Source organism: Canis lupus, chromosome 22, assembly GCF_048164855.1.
Source record: "Canis lupus baileyi chromosome 22, mCanLup2.hap1, whole genome shotgun sequence".
Classification (NCBI taxonomy): domain Eukaryota; kingdom Metazoa; phylum Chordata; class Mammalia; order Carnivora; family Canidae; genus Canis; species Canis lupus.
The window spans coordinates 44,964,453-44,980,127 of record NC_132859.1 but is presented as its reverse complement, the minus strand read 5'-3'; the positions used below and the strand labels follow the sequence as shown (position 1 = coordinate 44,980,127).

Sequence of the window (15,675 nt, the reverse complement as noted above, 5' to 3'; positions counted from 1 at the left end):
TACCACCACTTTGTCATATTTGCTTCAATTATTTTGTTGGGCCATCGGCTTTTTTTTTTTTTTAACTTTTGGGGGAAATAATTATAGACTCACAGGCAACTGAAAAATAGTATAAAAAAGTTCCATGGACCTTTCACCCAGGTTTCCCCAATAGTAACATCTAGCATAACTATAACCCATTCAGTATCAAAAAGGAAAAAATTTACATTGTATCAATACTCAGACCATACTCAGATTTCATCAGTTATTTTAAGAACATTGATTGATTGATTCTAGACAGAGAGTCGGGGGGAGGGGCAGAGGGAAAGAGAATCTCAGGCAGATTCTGTGCTGAGCACAAGCTCCAGGTAGGGCTCGCTCTCATGACCTGAACCAAAATCAAGAGTTGGGGGCTTAACCTCTTGAACCACCCAAGCGCCTCTCATCAGCTTTAGTAGACATGCACTGATGTGTGTGTGTGTGTGTGTGTGTGTGTGTGTGTGTGTGTGTATGTGAGTGATCTATAGTTTCATGCAATTTGGTCACCTACACAGACTCACATAACCACGACCACAATCAAGATTAATCATCACATTATTTTGTACACTTGAAACTAATATAATGTTATATGTCAGTTATAACTCAATCGAAAAAAAATTTGAAGATTAATCACCACAAAGGGATTTGTTCATGCTACCCCTCCCCCACCACCCCTAACCTCTGACAACCATTCATCTACTCTCCATCTCTATAATTTTGTCTTTTAGAAGATGTTTTATAAATGGAACCATAGAGTACATAACCTTCTTTTTTCTTTCCACTGGTACACTCTAGTCAGATTTATTTCTATTCACAGAAAGTGTTCCTTTATTTTCTCTGCAGAAATGCCCACTTTGCATATGAGTCTTCCATACAAATGACCATGTGTGGAAAGCCTTCTTCAGCCATGTGGGAAGATTGGGAGGAGGAAGATTCCTAATTTCATGTTTGGTAGTTAGCTTCCATACTGGTAACACTAGTTTTCTAGTACTATCCTATAGATACAATATATGGATTCAATAGGCTTTTTTTTCCATTGGCCCAAGTGCTATCCATAACCTTGCTTACCATAGTAAGAAACTATATTCCAAAGTCTGAAGTGGGAAACAACTTGTCATTAGGTGTTTGCAAATACTGTGTTGAAACTGTGTAGACAAATTTTGTTTTGCCAAACATTGTATGGACTATGGACTGGGAGTGACTTTTATCTGACTGGAATCAGAGAAACAAGAATATTTGAACTTCTTTTAATTGTAGTAAAAAAAAATAGTAGATAACCCTCAAGATTGCTTTTCTTCATTCAGAGTAATTCCCTAGAGATCCATCCAAGTTGTTACATATATCAACAGTTTGTAGCGTTTTATTTCTATAATAGTCTGTGGTATGGACATAGTATTGCTTGTTTGACTATTCACCTGCTGAAGGGCATGTGGGTCATTCCCAGTTTGGGGCTATTACAAATAATGATGTATTACGACATTTGTATTCAGGTTTACATGGCACATAAGTTTTCATTTCTCTGTGACAAATGCCTAAAAGGATAATTACTGAGTCATACAGTTAGCGTACATTTAGTTGTATAAGAAACTGCAAACTCCTTTCCAGTAACTGTTCCATTTTCCATTTTCACAGCAATATAGGAAAGATACAGTTTTTCTACATTCTCACCAGAATTTGGTATCATCACTATTTTTACTTTTCGCTGGCTAATAGATGCAATCTTACTGCAGCTTTAATTTACATTTCCCTAACAGATAGTGACGCCCAACATCTTTTCATGGGCTTATTTGCCCACAGTATATCCTTTTTGGTGAGACCTCGCTCCAAGTCTTTTGCCTACTTTTGAATTGAACTGTGTGATATTTTGCTGCAGAGTTTGGACAGCTCTTTATACATTCTAGATACTAGTCCTTTGTGATATGTGGTTTAGAAACATTTTTTCCCAGTCTACTATCTGTCTTTTCATTTTTTGATTTATTGATTATTTCCTTTAAGGATCATGTTTTTGGTGTCACATCTATGGACCCTTCACCGAACCTGAGGTTGTGAATATTTCCTCCTCCTTTTTTTCCTAACAGTTTTATAGTTTTGCCTTTTCCAGAAGGCCACATAGTTGGAATCACACAGTCTGTAGCCCTTTCAGACAAGCCTCTTTCACTTAGTAAAATACATTTACATATCCTCCACATCTTTTCACGGCTCGGCAACTCATTTCTTTTTTAGCACTGAATAACATTTCATTGTCTGGATGTAGCACAGTCTATACGTCCATTTACCTACTGAAGGACATCTTGGTTGCTTCCAAGTTTTAGCAGTTATGAATAGAGCTGCTCAAATATCTGTGTGCAGGTTCTTGTGTGGATGTAAACGTTCAACTCATTTGAACAAATACCAAGGAGTGCAATTGCAAAATGGTATGGTAAGGGTGAGTTCGGTTGTTTTTGTTTTAAATATTTTTTAAAAGATTTTATTTATTTTTTCATGAGAGACAGAGAGAGAGGCAGAGACACAGGCAGAGGGAGAAGCAGAGGAAGCCTGATGTGAGACTCGATCCCAGGACTCTGGGATCACTACCTAAGCCGAAAGCAGACACTCAACCACTGAGCCACCCAGGTGTCCGGCTGTGTTTGGTTTTGTAGGAAACTGCCAAACTCTCTTCCAAAGTGGCTGCGCCATTCTGCATTGCCACCAGTAGTGGGCGGGAGAGTGAGCCCAGGCATACGAGAGCAAGTCAGAAGACTCTGGGAGATGCTGCTTCATCAAGAAATCAGGGCTGAAAGACACCTGACATGTCTGGTCATAAAGAAGGGAGATACAGTCTGAACTAGGTTTGGGGATGAATTAGTGAGCAGCACAGAGAAAACTAAATAAAAGGGAAAACCAGACAATTCTTAATTTCAGGGAAAACAAAAGTTGAACAGAAAAGGGAAACAGATGCATCTAGCCTCAACCCCCGCCCCCAACTTTTATGGTCACTGAAGAGACTACTGATCGTCACAGCTCTCACTGTGAAACATGATATCAGCCCAGAAGTTTCTTGTGAGTTTGGGTGTGGAAGTGGGTCCTCACAGGGAGGAATCAGGGTCTCTCAGGCTAACATCCCACCCCTCAGCAAACTACAGCAAGGCTATGCAACTACGGTTACTGACAATAATCATATAGACAATAATACAGGTAATCATACCAAAAAAAAGGGTATTATGGGAGCATGAAATGAAAAAGTTTTCCTGTTCTGGTAGCATAGAAGTGTTCCCTAAGGAAGAGATGATAGAGAAGGAGAAATAACTGGGTGAAGAAGAAGAGAAAAGCATCTCGGGCAGAGGGAACAGCAGGTGCAAAGACCCAGTGGCAGGCAGGAGCCTAGATTGTTCAAGAAACTGAGAAGATCCCAGTGTCCAGACAGTAGTAGCCAAGAGGCACGAGTGTGAAGTGGAGCAGGAGTGGCCGAGCCAGGAACTGCTAGCGGGTGGCTGGAGGGAGAGCAGCCCTTCACCCATTCGGAAGCCTCAAGGGAAGGCCTAAAGTGAAGGCAGTAGCTCACCCTCAAGAGTATGAATTAATTGGGTGGAAATCCAATAATCTGGCTCCCGACTGTCCCCTGCTGGTCAGGACAAGTCAGGGCTGCCTGTCTAACAACTGCTTTAAAGGAGTTCGGATATTTTTGGTGTTCACGAGAACAAACATTTAACTTCCCAAAACGTCAGTGAAGTAGTGCTGAGGAGTCGCACAATCAAAGAAATGAAGTTATGCAATTAGTGGGAATAATGGGAAAAGAAAGCAAGCAGCTTTTATTTGTTTTAAAGATATTATTTATGGGCAGCCCAGGTGGCTCAGCGGTTTAGCGCCTCCTTTAGCCCAGGGTGTGATCCTGGAGATCGAGTCCCACGCCGGGCACCTCTGCGTGGAGACTGCTTCTCCTTCTGCCTGTGTCTCTGGCGCTCACTCGCGCTCTCTCTCTCTCTCTCTCTCACTCTGTCTCTCATAAATAAATAAATCTTTTTTAAAAAATAAAGATGTTATTTATTTATTTGAGAGAGAGAGAGAGAGAGAAAGCAGGCACACAGAGGGAGAGGGAGAAGCAGACTCCCCGCCCAGCAGGGAGCCCGATGTGGAGCTGGATCCCAGGACCCCGGGATCGTGACCTAAGCTGAAAGCAGAGGCTTATCCAACTGAGCCACCCAGGTGCCCCAGTAAGTAGCTTTTAAAAGAACAACAACAACAAAAGACTTCAACCATAAACTTACAAAAGCAATTTTTAAAACAGACCCTCATTTCAAGTTGCAGGACAATAGACAAAGTGAGAGAACGGCCTGGGGAACGTGATCCTTCCTGAAATGAGGCTGTTCTCTATGTTTTGTAACCTATTTCCTCCACTCCTCCTCCCAAAACTATCCCGTGGTCAAGGAGATTTCGCTTTTAATCTTTTTGTAACAATGGGTGAAACACCACTCAGTCAATGGCTATCTCTTGACAACATTTCCTCTACAGTGTTGCAGTTACTGGACAAATCATTTGAAATGTATCTTAGAAAAGTAACAGAGGCATACTTAGAATCTGAGCTCTTTACATTCTGGCCTATTTCATAGAGATTCTTTTCCCTGTCTGTGTCCAGGTATCAATGTATAAATGCTTAACTGTATACTCTGCCTATGAGCTAAAGACTCCTTTCACTGCACCCAAGAATCATTATTCTCAGGTGGTTTATGCAAAAATTTTTTGAAAGTTAATATTCTTCTACTTAGAATATATGACCTTGAGGTGTAGCATACTGAACTGAAACACCAGTATTTTGCCTACCAGAATGTTAACATTTGTTTGTTGTTAGATGCTTGCAAGGAGATAAAACAGAATAATGGCTTGCTATTTGAGAATTATTTTTAAAAGAAGCTAATAACTCCAAAGAAACTGGCACTCCCAGAAAAAATTAAACTATAAACCGAAAAAGGGAAAAAGGCAAGTTATTGAGATGTATGTACATCCAGACTAGTATCTGCCACAGTAGTGGTTCTAATTATTTTCTAGGCTCCCCAATTGAAAATATTTTGATAAACGCTATGACAGATACAGATTCATCTATTTGAGTAACAGCACTCAGCTTAATACATTTCCTTTTTTTTTTAAATTCACTTCACATGGATCATATGCCATGTGCCAAACCCTATATAATATATAAGATCTGTGTTATTCTCTACAGACTTCCTGAATTTGCATTTTAATATTTCAGAAGATATAGCTTTCTATCATTCTAGAACTATAGTTACTCCATAAATTCTTTCTTTGCTAAATTCCCAATTTCACTAGCTGTAATATTTCACTTTTTTTTTTTTATCATGGAGCGTTGTGGGGGAGGGGCATCCTCTGGTGCGTGAATAGCAGCATTCCATCTTGGAGTTTGCTCTATGTCTCCACTGGGTGAAGTGGTTTATTGACTGTCAATTTGTAAAGTGCTCTCTGGGAGTTTCTCAATGCAAGATAGTAGGAGCAGAAACATATTTCATTGCCTTTTCTGTCAAAATATAATTAACATGTGTAATATATCATCTTTGAGCAAGACTGGATGAAATTCCAGCAAGTGACCCCATCCAACAGCTGTCCCTACAGAGAGTCCTGGCTGAATAGTTGTGGTCTCCAGGATCTGATGGCTTCCTCTGCTATCTTTTCTGTTTAATAGCTGCTTTTATACATGTGTGTATATGTACACATGCATTATGTATGCATATATAAGTATTTGGCTTAAAACCTACTCCTCAGAGTCATGGAAAGGAGAGAGAGAGAGAGAGAGAGAGAGAGAGAGAGATTTCCCTCCTACTCTATCCCCCTAACAATTTTATTTGTTCCTTATGAGTGCATCCAGAGTATCCTTATGTACTTACAAACAAATATAAATATGGATCTTTGGTTTTTCCTTTTATACAGAAAATGCAGCCTGCTATTTGTATTATTCTGCACCTTGTGTTCTTCCCTCAATTCATAGAAAGCATTCATATTGGGGCACCTGGGTGGCTCAGAGAAATATATAACAAAGGATAGACATGGTATATAATTTTCCTGGTCATTTAAAGCTTGTGTCACCAACTCAAGTGCCACAGTAGGAACATCTATGTGTGAAGGTCGGGGGTGAGGGGTCAGAGGGAGTGGTAGGCACTGTGTAGCCCTGGAGACCACAGGTCTTTGTGAAGGCCACAGCTATTGCTCTGTCATGTGGAAAGAAAATACCCATGTTGATAGACCATCCCAATTTTCAAGAAAAACCAGAAATTCATATTTTCTCCCCATCTTATATTTTAGGAACTAATTCAAAATTTGGGGAACTTTTTTGGAGACAAATTATTTTTTTAATGATGCTTGACAAGTTGATACTAAAGTTTATATAGAAAAATAAACATGCAAGAATATCTAGAAAAAATGAGGGGGGAAAAAGCTTTAACTAGGGGTCAAGGACTAGTCCTATGAGACATTAAAACATGTTCTAAAACCTCTATAATTAAAACAGTGTGATACTGGTACATGAATAGACATTCCAGCAGAACAGAATAAAAAGCCCCCAAATCAACCTAAGTACATATGGAAAATTTATACACAATAAAGGTGGAATCTTGAATCACTAGGGCAAAGATTGACTTTTACAATAAATGGTGCTGAGACAACAGGGTAGCCATGAGCAAAGAAAAACTAGATCCTGATCTCACTACCTACAAGAGAATAAACTCCAAATGGATCAGCGATCCAAGTGTAAAAGACGAAACCACACAAGTACTAGAAGAAAATATGGATGGATCTTTGCATAATCTACGTGTCAGGAAAGGCTTTCTAACTATGCCTCAAAATCTGGTGGCAATAAAGAACAGATTGATAAATTTGACCACATGAAACTAAAAATTTTCCTCTTGGCGAGAAAAACACGATAAGCAAAGTCAAATGATAAAATGGAAGAAAATATTTGCAATCTATGTTAGAGATAAAGGACCAATATCCTTAATATAGAAAGAGCTCTAAAACATGGAGGAGGTGAGATTTTTAAAAAATATGGGAAAATGGGCAAAAGACATGAATAGACAGTTCACTAAAATATATATATAGATAGATATAGATATTTAAATGGGCCTTAAACATGTGAAAATATGTTCAACTCACATTATAAGAGAAATACAAATTTAAACTATGTTGTGATACCATTTCTCTCCTAGCAGATTGGCAAAAATTTACAATATGACAACACATTCTATTGTTGTGGCTGTGGGGAAAGAGGCGCTTGCATACATTGCTGGTGGAAATGCAAATTGATACAATCTTCCTGGGAGGAAATGGGCAATTCCGAACAAAACTACATATGTGTTTACCTTTTAACCCAGTTATCAGGCACGTACCCTTAAGCTACTCCTTGACAGTGCAGCTAAAGAAAAAGAAAAAAAAAAAAAAAAAGGAAGATCTCTATAAACTGAAGGAATTATTTGCAGACTATATTAAGTGAAAAAGAAAGATACAAGTGAGTATCTACTGTATGCTACCTTTTGCTTAGAATATTAGAAATTAATAGATACATGTATTTGCTGTTTGTACAGCAGAGGAAAACACAGAAAGGACAGAGCAGAAACTCATGGCAATGATTACCCAAAGTGCTAAGGTAGAAGCAGGGTGGAGGTGTGGGGCTTGGGGGAAGGTACAACAGATAGGGCAGTGACACTTCTCTAGATGTACCTTTCCATATACCTCTGACTTTTGGGGCCATATTAATGTCTGAGTTACCGTAAAAAAAAAAAAAAAAAGAAAAGAAAAGAAAATCAACAAGAATGGGGAAAATTCTACAGGAGAGAAAAAAAAATGACCCTAACTTGGGGGTGGAAGAACTAAAGGGGGTGGGATAAAGTATTTTGACAAAAGACAGAGAGAACATGGAACAAATACTGAACTCTGGTTGGGCTGGTTTTTTGCAGTGGAATGGGTTAGCATTCTTTTTTTTTTTTTTTTTTTTTTTTTTTTATTTATGATAGTCACAGAGAGAGAGAGGCAGAGACACAGGCAGAGGGAGAAGCAGGCTCCATGCACCGGGAGCCTGATGTGGGATTCGATCCCGGGTCTCCAGGATCGTGCCCTGGGCCAAAGGCAGGCGCCAAACCACTGCGCCACCCAGGGATCCCCTGGGTTAGCATTCTGAAGCTACTTTCTGGATTGTCTAGCATGAGTATATAAAGGGACCATGGGTAGCAGGAGTCCAGTTTCTCACTGTCAGAGAAGGGAGTTACAGAGATGGGAAGGGGGGGTGGCATAATTGTGCAGTGTTAGTAACTGGAGGTACCACTTATAAACCTATGGTTTTAGTAGAATGAATATAGATGGATGACTGATAGTTTGATTAATATAAATAAAGAAATTGATACAGATGAAGACAGATACATTTATTTAGCTGTGTCCACCGAGTGAGCCTAGAATCAATAACACCCCAGTAGCAGTGAGTGCACCTAGCACCCAGATCCTGGTTTGTATTCTCCACTAAACAGAATCAAGGCTCCTTAGACAAATGACTGATTCTAGCACTAGGGCAGGGAAAGGACAAGATAAGCCTGGAACATTTTGTACCAGAAATTAAAGAAGGGCTCAAAGAATAATGGGGAGATGCCAAACACACACAAAAGCCAACTCAAACAAATTCCCACTTTTCCCAAACTGTGAAAATGTGATGGCAGTAACCAATTCAAGCAAGAATCAACAGATACTAAAACCGGAAGGTAAACATTTGGAAGGTAAACATTTGGTGAGAATAAGGATATTTACATGTCTTAAAGTACTTCCCCGCAAAATACTTTTTATTTAGAAAGGGGGAAATACACAGGGACAAAATTTATAGTGGACAAACCCCTAGAGTTGCTGCCCTAACCAAGTGATCAAAGTGAATGTTACCAATAACGCCACAAGCAATATGATGGGCCTCTTCACATGACACATGGGTAGGGATACAACGCTTCTGGAGCATTCCTGACAAAAATGCATAACTTGCATCTAATCATCAGAAAACAAGAGGCAAACCTATTCAGGGATTTTCTTTCTTTTTTTTAATTTTTCTTTTTTTTTTTTTTTTAATGATAGTCACAGAGAGAGAGAGAGAGAGAGAGGCAGAGACATAGGCAGAGGGAGAAATAGGCAGAGGGAGAAGCAGGCTCCATGCACCGGGAGCCCGACGTGGGACTCGATCCCGAGTCTCCAGGATCACGCCCTGGGCCAAAGGCAGGCACCAAACCGCTGCGCCACCCAGGGATCCCTATTCAGGGATTTTCTACAAAACAACTAGCCTCTGTTCTTCAAAACTGGCAAGATTATGAAAGACAATGACCAAGGAACTGTTTTAGATTAAGGAAATAATAGAAACATGACAACATGGTCCTAGATCGGCTCCTGGACCAGAAAAAAAAGTAAACTTTCTCTTTTGTTACAAAGGGCAGGACAGGTTAGTTGGTGAAAGGTGAGGAAGGTCTATAGGTCAAATAATAATATTGTCTCAATGTTGATTTTCTGTTTTGGTAATTGTACATGGTTATGTAACAGACTATTCTTGGTTTTTAGGAAATAGTCACTGAGGGGCACCTGGGTGGCTCAGTGGTTGAGTGTCTGCCTTCGGCTCAAGGCATGATCCTGGGGTCCTGGGATCAAATCCCACATCGGCTCCCCATAGGGAGCCTGCTTCTCCCTCTGCCTATGTCTCTGCCTCTCTCTGTGTCTTTCATGAATAAATAAATAAAATCTTCAAAAAAAAAAAAAAGGAAATATTCACTGAAGTATTCACTGGTGTTTACTGGTAAATCTTACTCTCATATGGTTCAAATGATAACAATATAGGGAGCTAAAAAGTGATCACTTAGGGAATCCAGTTGATGGGTATATGGGAATTCTTTATTCTTGTAATGTTTCTTTAAGGCTATAATTATTTTAAAAAATCCATTTTGAGAGTCTGCATGGTACAAGTGAAAACAAGCAACAACAGTAAGAACAACCAATCATATTTGCCACCAGCATGGATCCCTAGGCTGCCAGTTTGCAGTCTCTGGCTTGGAGCTATTTTCCTGAGTCGATTTTGAGTGAGGTCTTGCTGATAACAACCATTGCTGGTGCTGGAGAATATTTTGCTGCATCTGGAAACTTTCTCTTTTTTAAGAGAAAGAGAGAGTAGAGCGAGGGGCAGAGGGAGAAGAAGAGAGAGAATCTTAAGCAGATTCCATGCTTAGTGTAGAGCCTGATGCAGAGCTCATTCTTATGACCCTGACATCATGACCTAAGCCAAAACCAAGAGTTAGACATCCAGCAAAATGAGCCACCCAGGCTCCTCTGCCTCTGGAACTTTCAAACCAGCTTACTAGCAACAAGGAAGCCACAGAGATGGTCCTTATATAATCAATTTAGTAATAAAGCAATTTAAATCTGGATGCAGTCTCCATTCTCAACAATGAAGAAAAGTGGTGTGATCCAGATAGCCTTGCCCCATGGGAGTCCTGCATTTCTCTAGCTGCCTTTAGAGAGGTTCAAGCAATCTTGCTTCCTGCTTTCTGGTCTTAGCGATACACAGCACCAGAGGGGTGTCTAATAATCTATCAGAGCCTCACAGTTGAAGAAAACGTGTTTGTATGACTGAAGGGGAAAGAAGAGACTTTAAAGTTAGAATGAACTTTTGAAAGAGGGAAAATGTGTTTCAGCATTGGAAAGGGAAATGTTCTTGGCATATCAAGCTTTTGTGGGTAGGAAGGAGAAACCAGGTGAGAGGCAGGAACCCCATGCTGCAAATGGAATGGTCTCATCTGAGGGTGCAGCCTAATCCGCCAAAGACAGGAGGTGTTAAATCAGTTTGCAGACTGATTCAGGGGACATTCAGGCCACCTCTCCCTTTTCACTCTGCAATTGCTCTTTCCAGATTAATCAGTCCAAAGGCCAAGGGAGCACAGACCAGGAGCACTAAGCCCAGAAAAGGAGGCTCCCTGCTATCTGGGCCTTGGGAGGCAGGGAAAAGTTACTCGAGGCACAGAGCAGGGAACAACATTCTTGGTAGAGGGAATAGCATATGCTAAGGAGAGGCACCATAGGGAAGATGTAGCTTTAGGGCTACGTCTTATTCTCTTGCCATTTATCTCCATCTCCTCGTAGGTTTCTTGGAACAGTCCACAGATATGCAGTCTGCAGTTGTGAGTTGGGTTTCCTGAGGTCACGTCTTCATGATCTAGTGAACAGCCGTCTAATGGAATCTGGGTCTCAGGCCTCATTATCTAGAATGTAGGAGAAAGTGCCCATTTCAGTCCCTCATCATGGGCTACTTACCCTAAATAAATATGTCTGCAGATCACACGCATACACATATTTCTGGGGTTTCTTTTAAGTCGCTAAGCTTTGGAATAAAATTTTATCCAACCAGAGTAACCTGAACTATGGTAATGAACCGAGCCAAACGGACTCTCCGCCCCCCACCCCCACCCTCAGAATTTAAACTGAGGTTTAAGAGAATTAGTTAAATGCCAGCAGGAAGACAAGTGATCAGACCCAAAGGAAAGCAGGAATAGAAACACAGGGGAGTCACATTCATGACAAATGTAAAGAGGACTGGTCTGGAGTGGCTCTGATCCTGAATGGCCTCAGTTTCCTGAGCTTGGCAGTGGGACCCACTCATCCCCAAGGCCTGCCAGGTGGTGGGTTTCTCCAGAATCTAAGCTGGATTCCTCTGAAGTTTGGATAGAGCAGAGCGCCTGCTCTGGGATGCTCACCCCAGCTCCATTCCTTGCAGCTGAAGGAGCCTGTGCCCCTCAGGGATACATGGTACCCATGCAGAGCTTGGTATACAGTAAACAATCAGGATGGCCGACACCCACCCACCTCCCCACCTGCCAGGAAGTATCAGGGATTTACAGAGATAGTAAATGTTAAGGAGCTTTGTGGCCTCTCTAGGTCTGACCAAATCCATGTGGCTCATATCTTTGTTTCTCAAAAACATTTTTTTAAAAATATTTTATTTATTTATGACAGATACAGAGAGAGAGAGAGAGGCAGAGACACAGGCAGAGGGAGAAGCAGGCTCCATGCACCGGGAGCCCGATGTGGGATTCGATCCCGGGTCTCCAGGATCGCGCCCTGGGCCAAAGGCAGGCGCCAAACCGCTGCGCCACCCAGGGATCCCTCTCAAAAACATTTTGATTTGAATATTTTAAAAACTTTTATAACAATTACAGACTGTCTGGAAATGTTATTCTTTCAGTCCCATCTCCAAGCTCAGACCAGGCTAGGCGCCTCCTTCTGGTCTGCACCCATTCCTTCTGGGCAACAGGCATCATGTAGCTGCATGGCCTTCCCAGGAAATGCAAGGCCTGGAGAGAGGAAGCACTTGCCTGTGGCTTCTTTCAGTGGAGACGGGTCCCCAGCCTGGCACTCAGGTGTTGGAGCACAGGGAGAGCCTCCCATGGCCAGCTTGGCAGCAGAGCAGGACCAGCAATTCACTGGGTCTTGAGCCCCAAGAGTCAGCTCTAGCCGAGCTTCTGGGACAGCAGTATAGAAGGATGAAGAGCAGCAGGGTGCACCTGAGAATATCGGCGGGTGGGGGGGGGGGGGACCCAAGGAGGTGTGTGTGGCTCCGGGGGTGGGAGGGGGTGTGTCAGAGGAACGGCTGATTTATTGACATCTGTTTTTTCTTCCTGTATTCTCCTCTTCTCCCAGTTCCAAAGCAGAAAGCCCAGCCCTCTCTCCACCCAGGCCTCTGGGCAAGTTTGTGTGAAAAATAGAAATTGCTAGCAGACATTTCCTTGCTCTTACTTGTGATCATGTCCAAAAAACACCAGGAGGCAGGAGGCGGGGTTCAAGGGGAACTGAAGGGGCAGGGTAATGCTTGGCAGGGTTGGGACATGGAGAGCCAGAAGGCTACAGAGAGGGAGAGAAAGAGGCATGCCAAGGTGGAAGAAACCAGCCTGGGCAAAGACAGCCTTGTCATGTGTGTGCCCTGTGTCCCAGCACGTATATGAGCCTGAGTACAAATGAGCTTGTACCTGTGTGTGCCAAGATGTGTGTCTGTGACCGGACCTGCCCATGATATATCTCATGACACAGACTTTGGACATGTCTGGGTTTGTCTATCTCAGCTCGAACTCAGCCTCTGCAAACACAGAGGAGGGAATAAAGGGGGTACCTGTGGCCAGGCCAGAGCCCAGTGCCTGGGGAGCCTGGGTAAGAGAAGCCAGATGCCATCAACGAGGCAAGAACAGCCTCTACCAGCCTGGGGAGATGACCCCAGGTGCCTTGGGACATACGGGAGGCATTGAAAGGGAAATCCACGTGAGGGCTAAAAGTGTGGGGTCCCAGGCACCAAATCAAGCTAGGACTCTATGACTGACTGTCCTTTCAGGAACCAAAGCCACTGCCACCAGTGGGCTGCGGGCACACAGGGCTGCCTTACCCATTCTGCACCAGTAGCTATTCCTCTGTAACAGGGTTTTAGGGCAAGGCCTTGCCTTCCCTCCACCCAGAGCTCCCAGGGAGGATGTGAGCACAGGGCTGTGTCCCCTTACTCTACCCATGTTCTCTGGGCAGGGCAGGCCTGAGATTTTGGAAGTAGAAGGAAAGGGGCTAGCGTGTCCTCCTCTAGGAAGGCTTCTTGGATTTCTGGGTATCCTGATGATGCAACATCTCTGAAGATGCAACATCTCAACCTCACAGCCCCAGAGTCTGTCTTAGACCAGGATGTATCTTATTCTCAAATTTTCCAAATGCTTCCAACCACCAACTTTATACCAGGTGTCCTCTTCTCTGCGTTCAGGACCCCAGCTGACTACCCTATTCTCCATCACCAGTGGCCATCATCACCAGCGCCACTTCATCTTCTATTCCAAGGCTGGCTGCCAAGTGGGGCCCAGTTCAATTCCCCTGCTCTCTGCTCCCGGGACAAGCACACAGATCCTCACATTCCTGACGGCTTTTCTGTTAATACCCTGCGAAAAGTGGAACAGGAGTGCAAATCATGACAGCTAGGTGAAGTAGGGGACACGACTGGGCCCACTGTGGCTATGGTGTGGAAGAAAAGGAAGAAATTTCCCTTGGTCCAAGGGTCTTCTAGCTAGCTGTACTAAGAATTAACTTGACATGAGACAGGTTATGGGAGAAAAACCCCAAAGTTTTCTTATGTGTACATGGAGGCCCAATAATGAAATTGAGACCCAAAGAAATGACCAAGGCAGAAAGTTTCTTATAGTTTTTAGACAAAGAGATAATACATTTGTGAGGAATTGATAAGTTAAGAAAACTTAACTTTGGGAACTTCAACTTGGGGGCTGGAGGAATAAATTAGCAAAAAGTAACAAGGGTTCTTTGTACACAGCCTTGTGAGCTCTAAGTTTCCCGTCTCTGGTGATAAGGATGTCTCTTTACTCCCTGGTACAGGAAGGGTACCTTTCACATGGGAGATTTATTTCCTGATTTCAGGGGGACAGAGAGTCTGAGTGTCCTTCTGACACAGGCTTTTGCTAAGGTAACTTTTATTTAAAACAATTAACATGTGAAAAAGGCACATTTGAGGGCAGCCTGTCCTTGGGCCCTACAGTACACTCCAGGGAGCTGGCAAGGAGTCCCAACTTTCTTATCCAGTTGGGCACATGAAAAAGACCTCACAACTTGGGGACCACCAGGGGGCGGGCTTCACCTACTGGACCTCTGGCTCATCAGGGGGCGGCCTTCTTGGCAGAGAACTGTGAGTCAGTGGGAAGGATGCTTTGCACAGGTCCCACATAGGGACAGATGGAAAACGTCCCTGGGGATGACCGCAGAACGCAAACAAAGATGGCCCGGATGCCCCAAGTGTTAGTGGAAATAGGCATTCGGTTGGAGGAATCCATGTATAATGGGGGAAGGGGTCTTGGAAAGGAAGAATTAGGATGTTGTGGGTACATGGGTGTTGAAGGTAAAAGGATGCACTTTTGTGGAGCCCTTAAGGAATGATGTCCTGGGCAACCTGCGTGGGAAAGACAAGACAGGCTGTCTTGGGCATAAGGAAGACCTCTGGCTTCCCTAACTACACCTTGATCCTCCAGGTCATAGGAAATTCATACCCTCCCTGTAGGGAGCTCCACAGCCTTGAGTCAGGAGTGCTGTTCCCAGACTACTGCAGCCCAGACACGTAACCCTGGTTTAGTTACATGAGCTTCGTTGTTGCTTAGCCTGGTTCGAATTGTTTTTCACTCTACTCACAGATCTGAACAAGTTTCTTGAATGGTGCCTGTTCCTTGCTCAGGAAGGCTCCAGATTACTCACAGGTTAAAGGCCAAACTCAACCTGGCTTTCAAAATTCCAATCTTTTCCTCCATCATGATGTTATACTGCTCCTCAGAATGGAGTCTTCTCTGTGGCTGGAAAAGTCTCTTACCTGGGAGACTGTGACTCAGAAAATGATTTTGCTAGCATCATATCCTCTGTAGGGACTCCTGGACTGCCAGGAGAATAAACCAGTTATACTCTGTGCCACCCTCTGATTATTCCTCTACCTCATCCATCAGGCTATGAGCCCCTTGTGGGCACTATGTCTCCTGCATTTGACCCAAGCCGGGCATACTGAAGGTACCCAAATATACACCTGGAGAATATATAAAGGACCTCTGTGGGTATGGCCTATCCTGCCCAGCTAGAGCAGGCCCTTTTGGGATCTGATAA

The 15,675-nt window shown here is 43.0% G+C and overlaps 1 protein-coding gene across 1 annotated transcript in view; it reads left to right on the top strand.

Moving 5' to 3' along the window:
- The window catches only part of ITGA9 (integrin subunit alpha 9), a 353,990-nt gene extending 342,739 nt beyond the window's left edge, over nucleotides 1-11,251 (top strand). Inside the window, exon 28 of the mRNA XM_072793385.1 lies at nucleotides 11,146-11,251. Within this exon, the coding sequence (XP_072649486.1) occupies nucleotides 11,146-11,187 (42 nt within the window). The 3' untranslated portion in view covers nucleotides 11,188-11,251. The remainder of the gene's footprint in view (nucleotides 1-11,145) is intronic.
- Nucleotides 11,252-15,675: the final 4,424 nt, after the last annotated feature.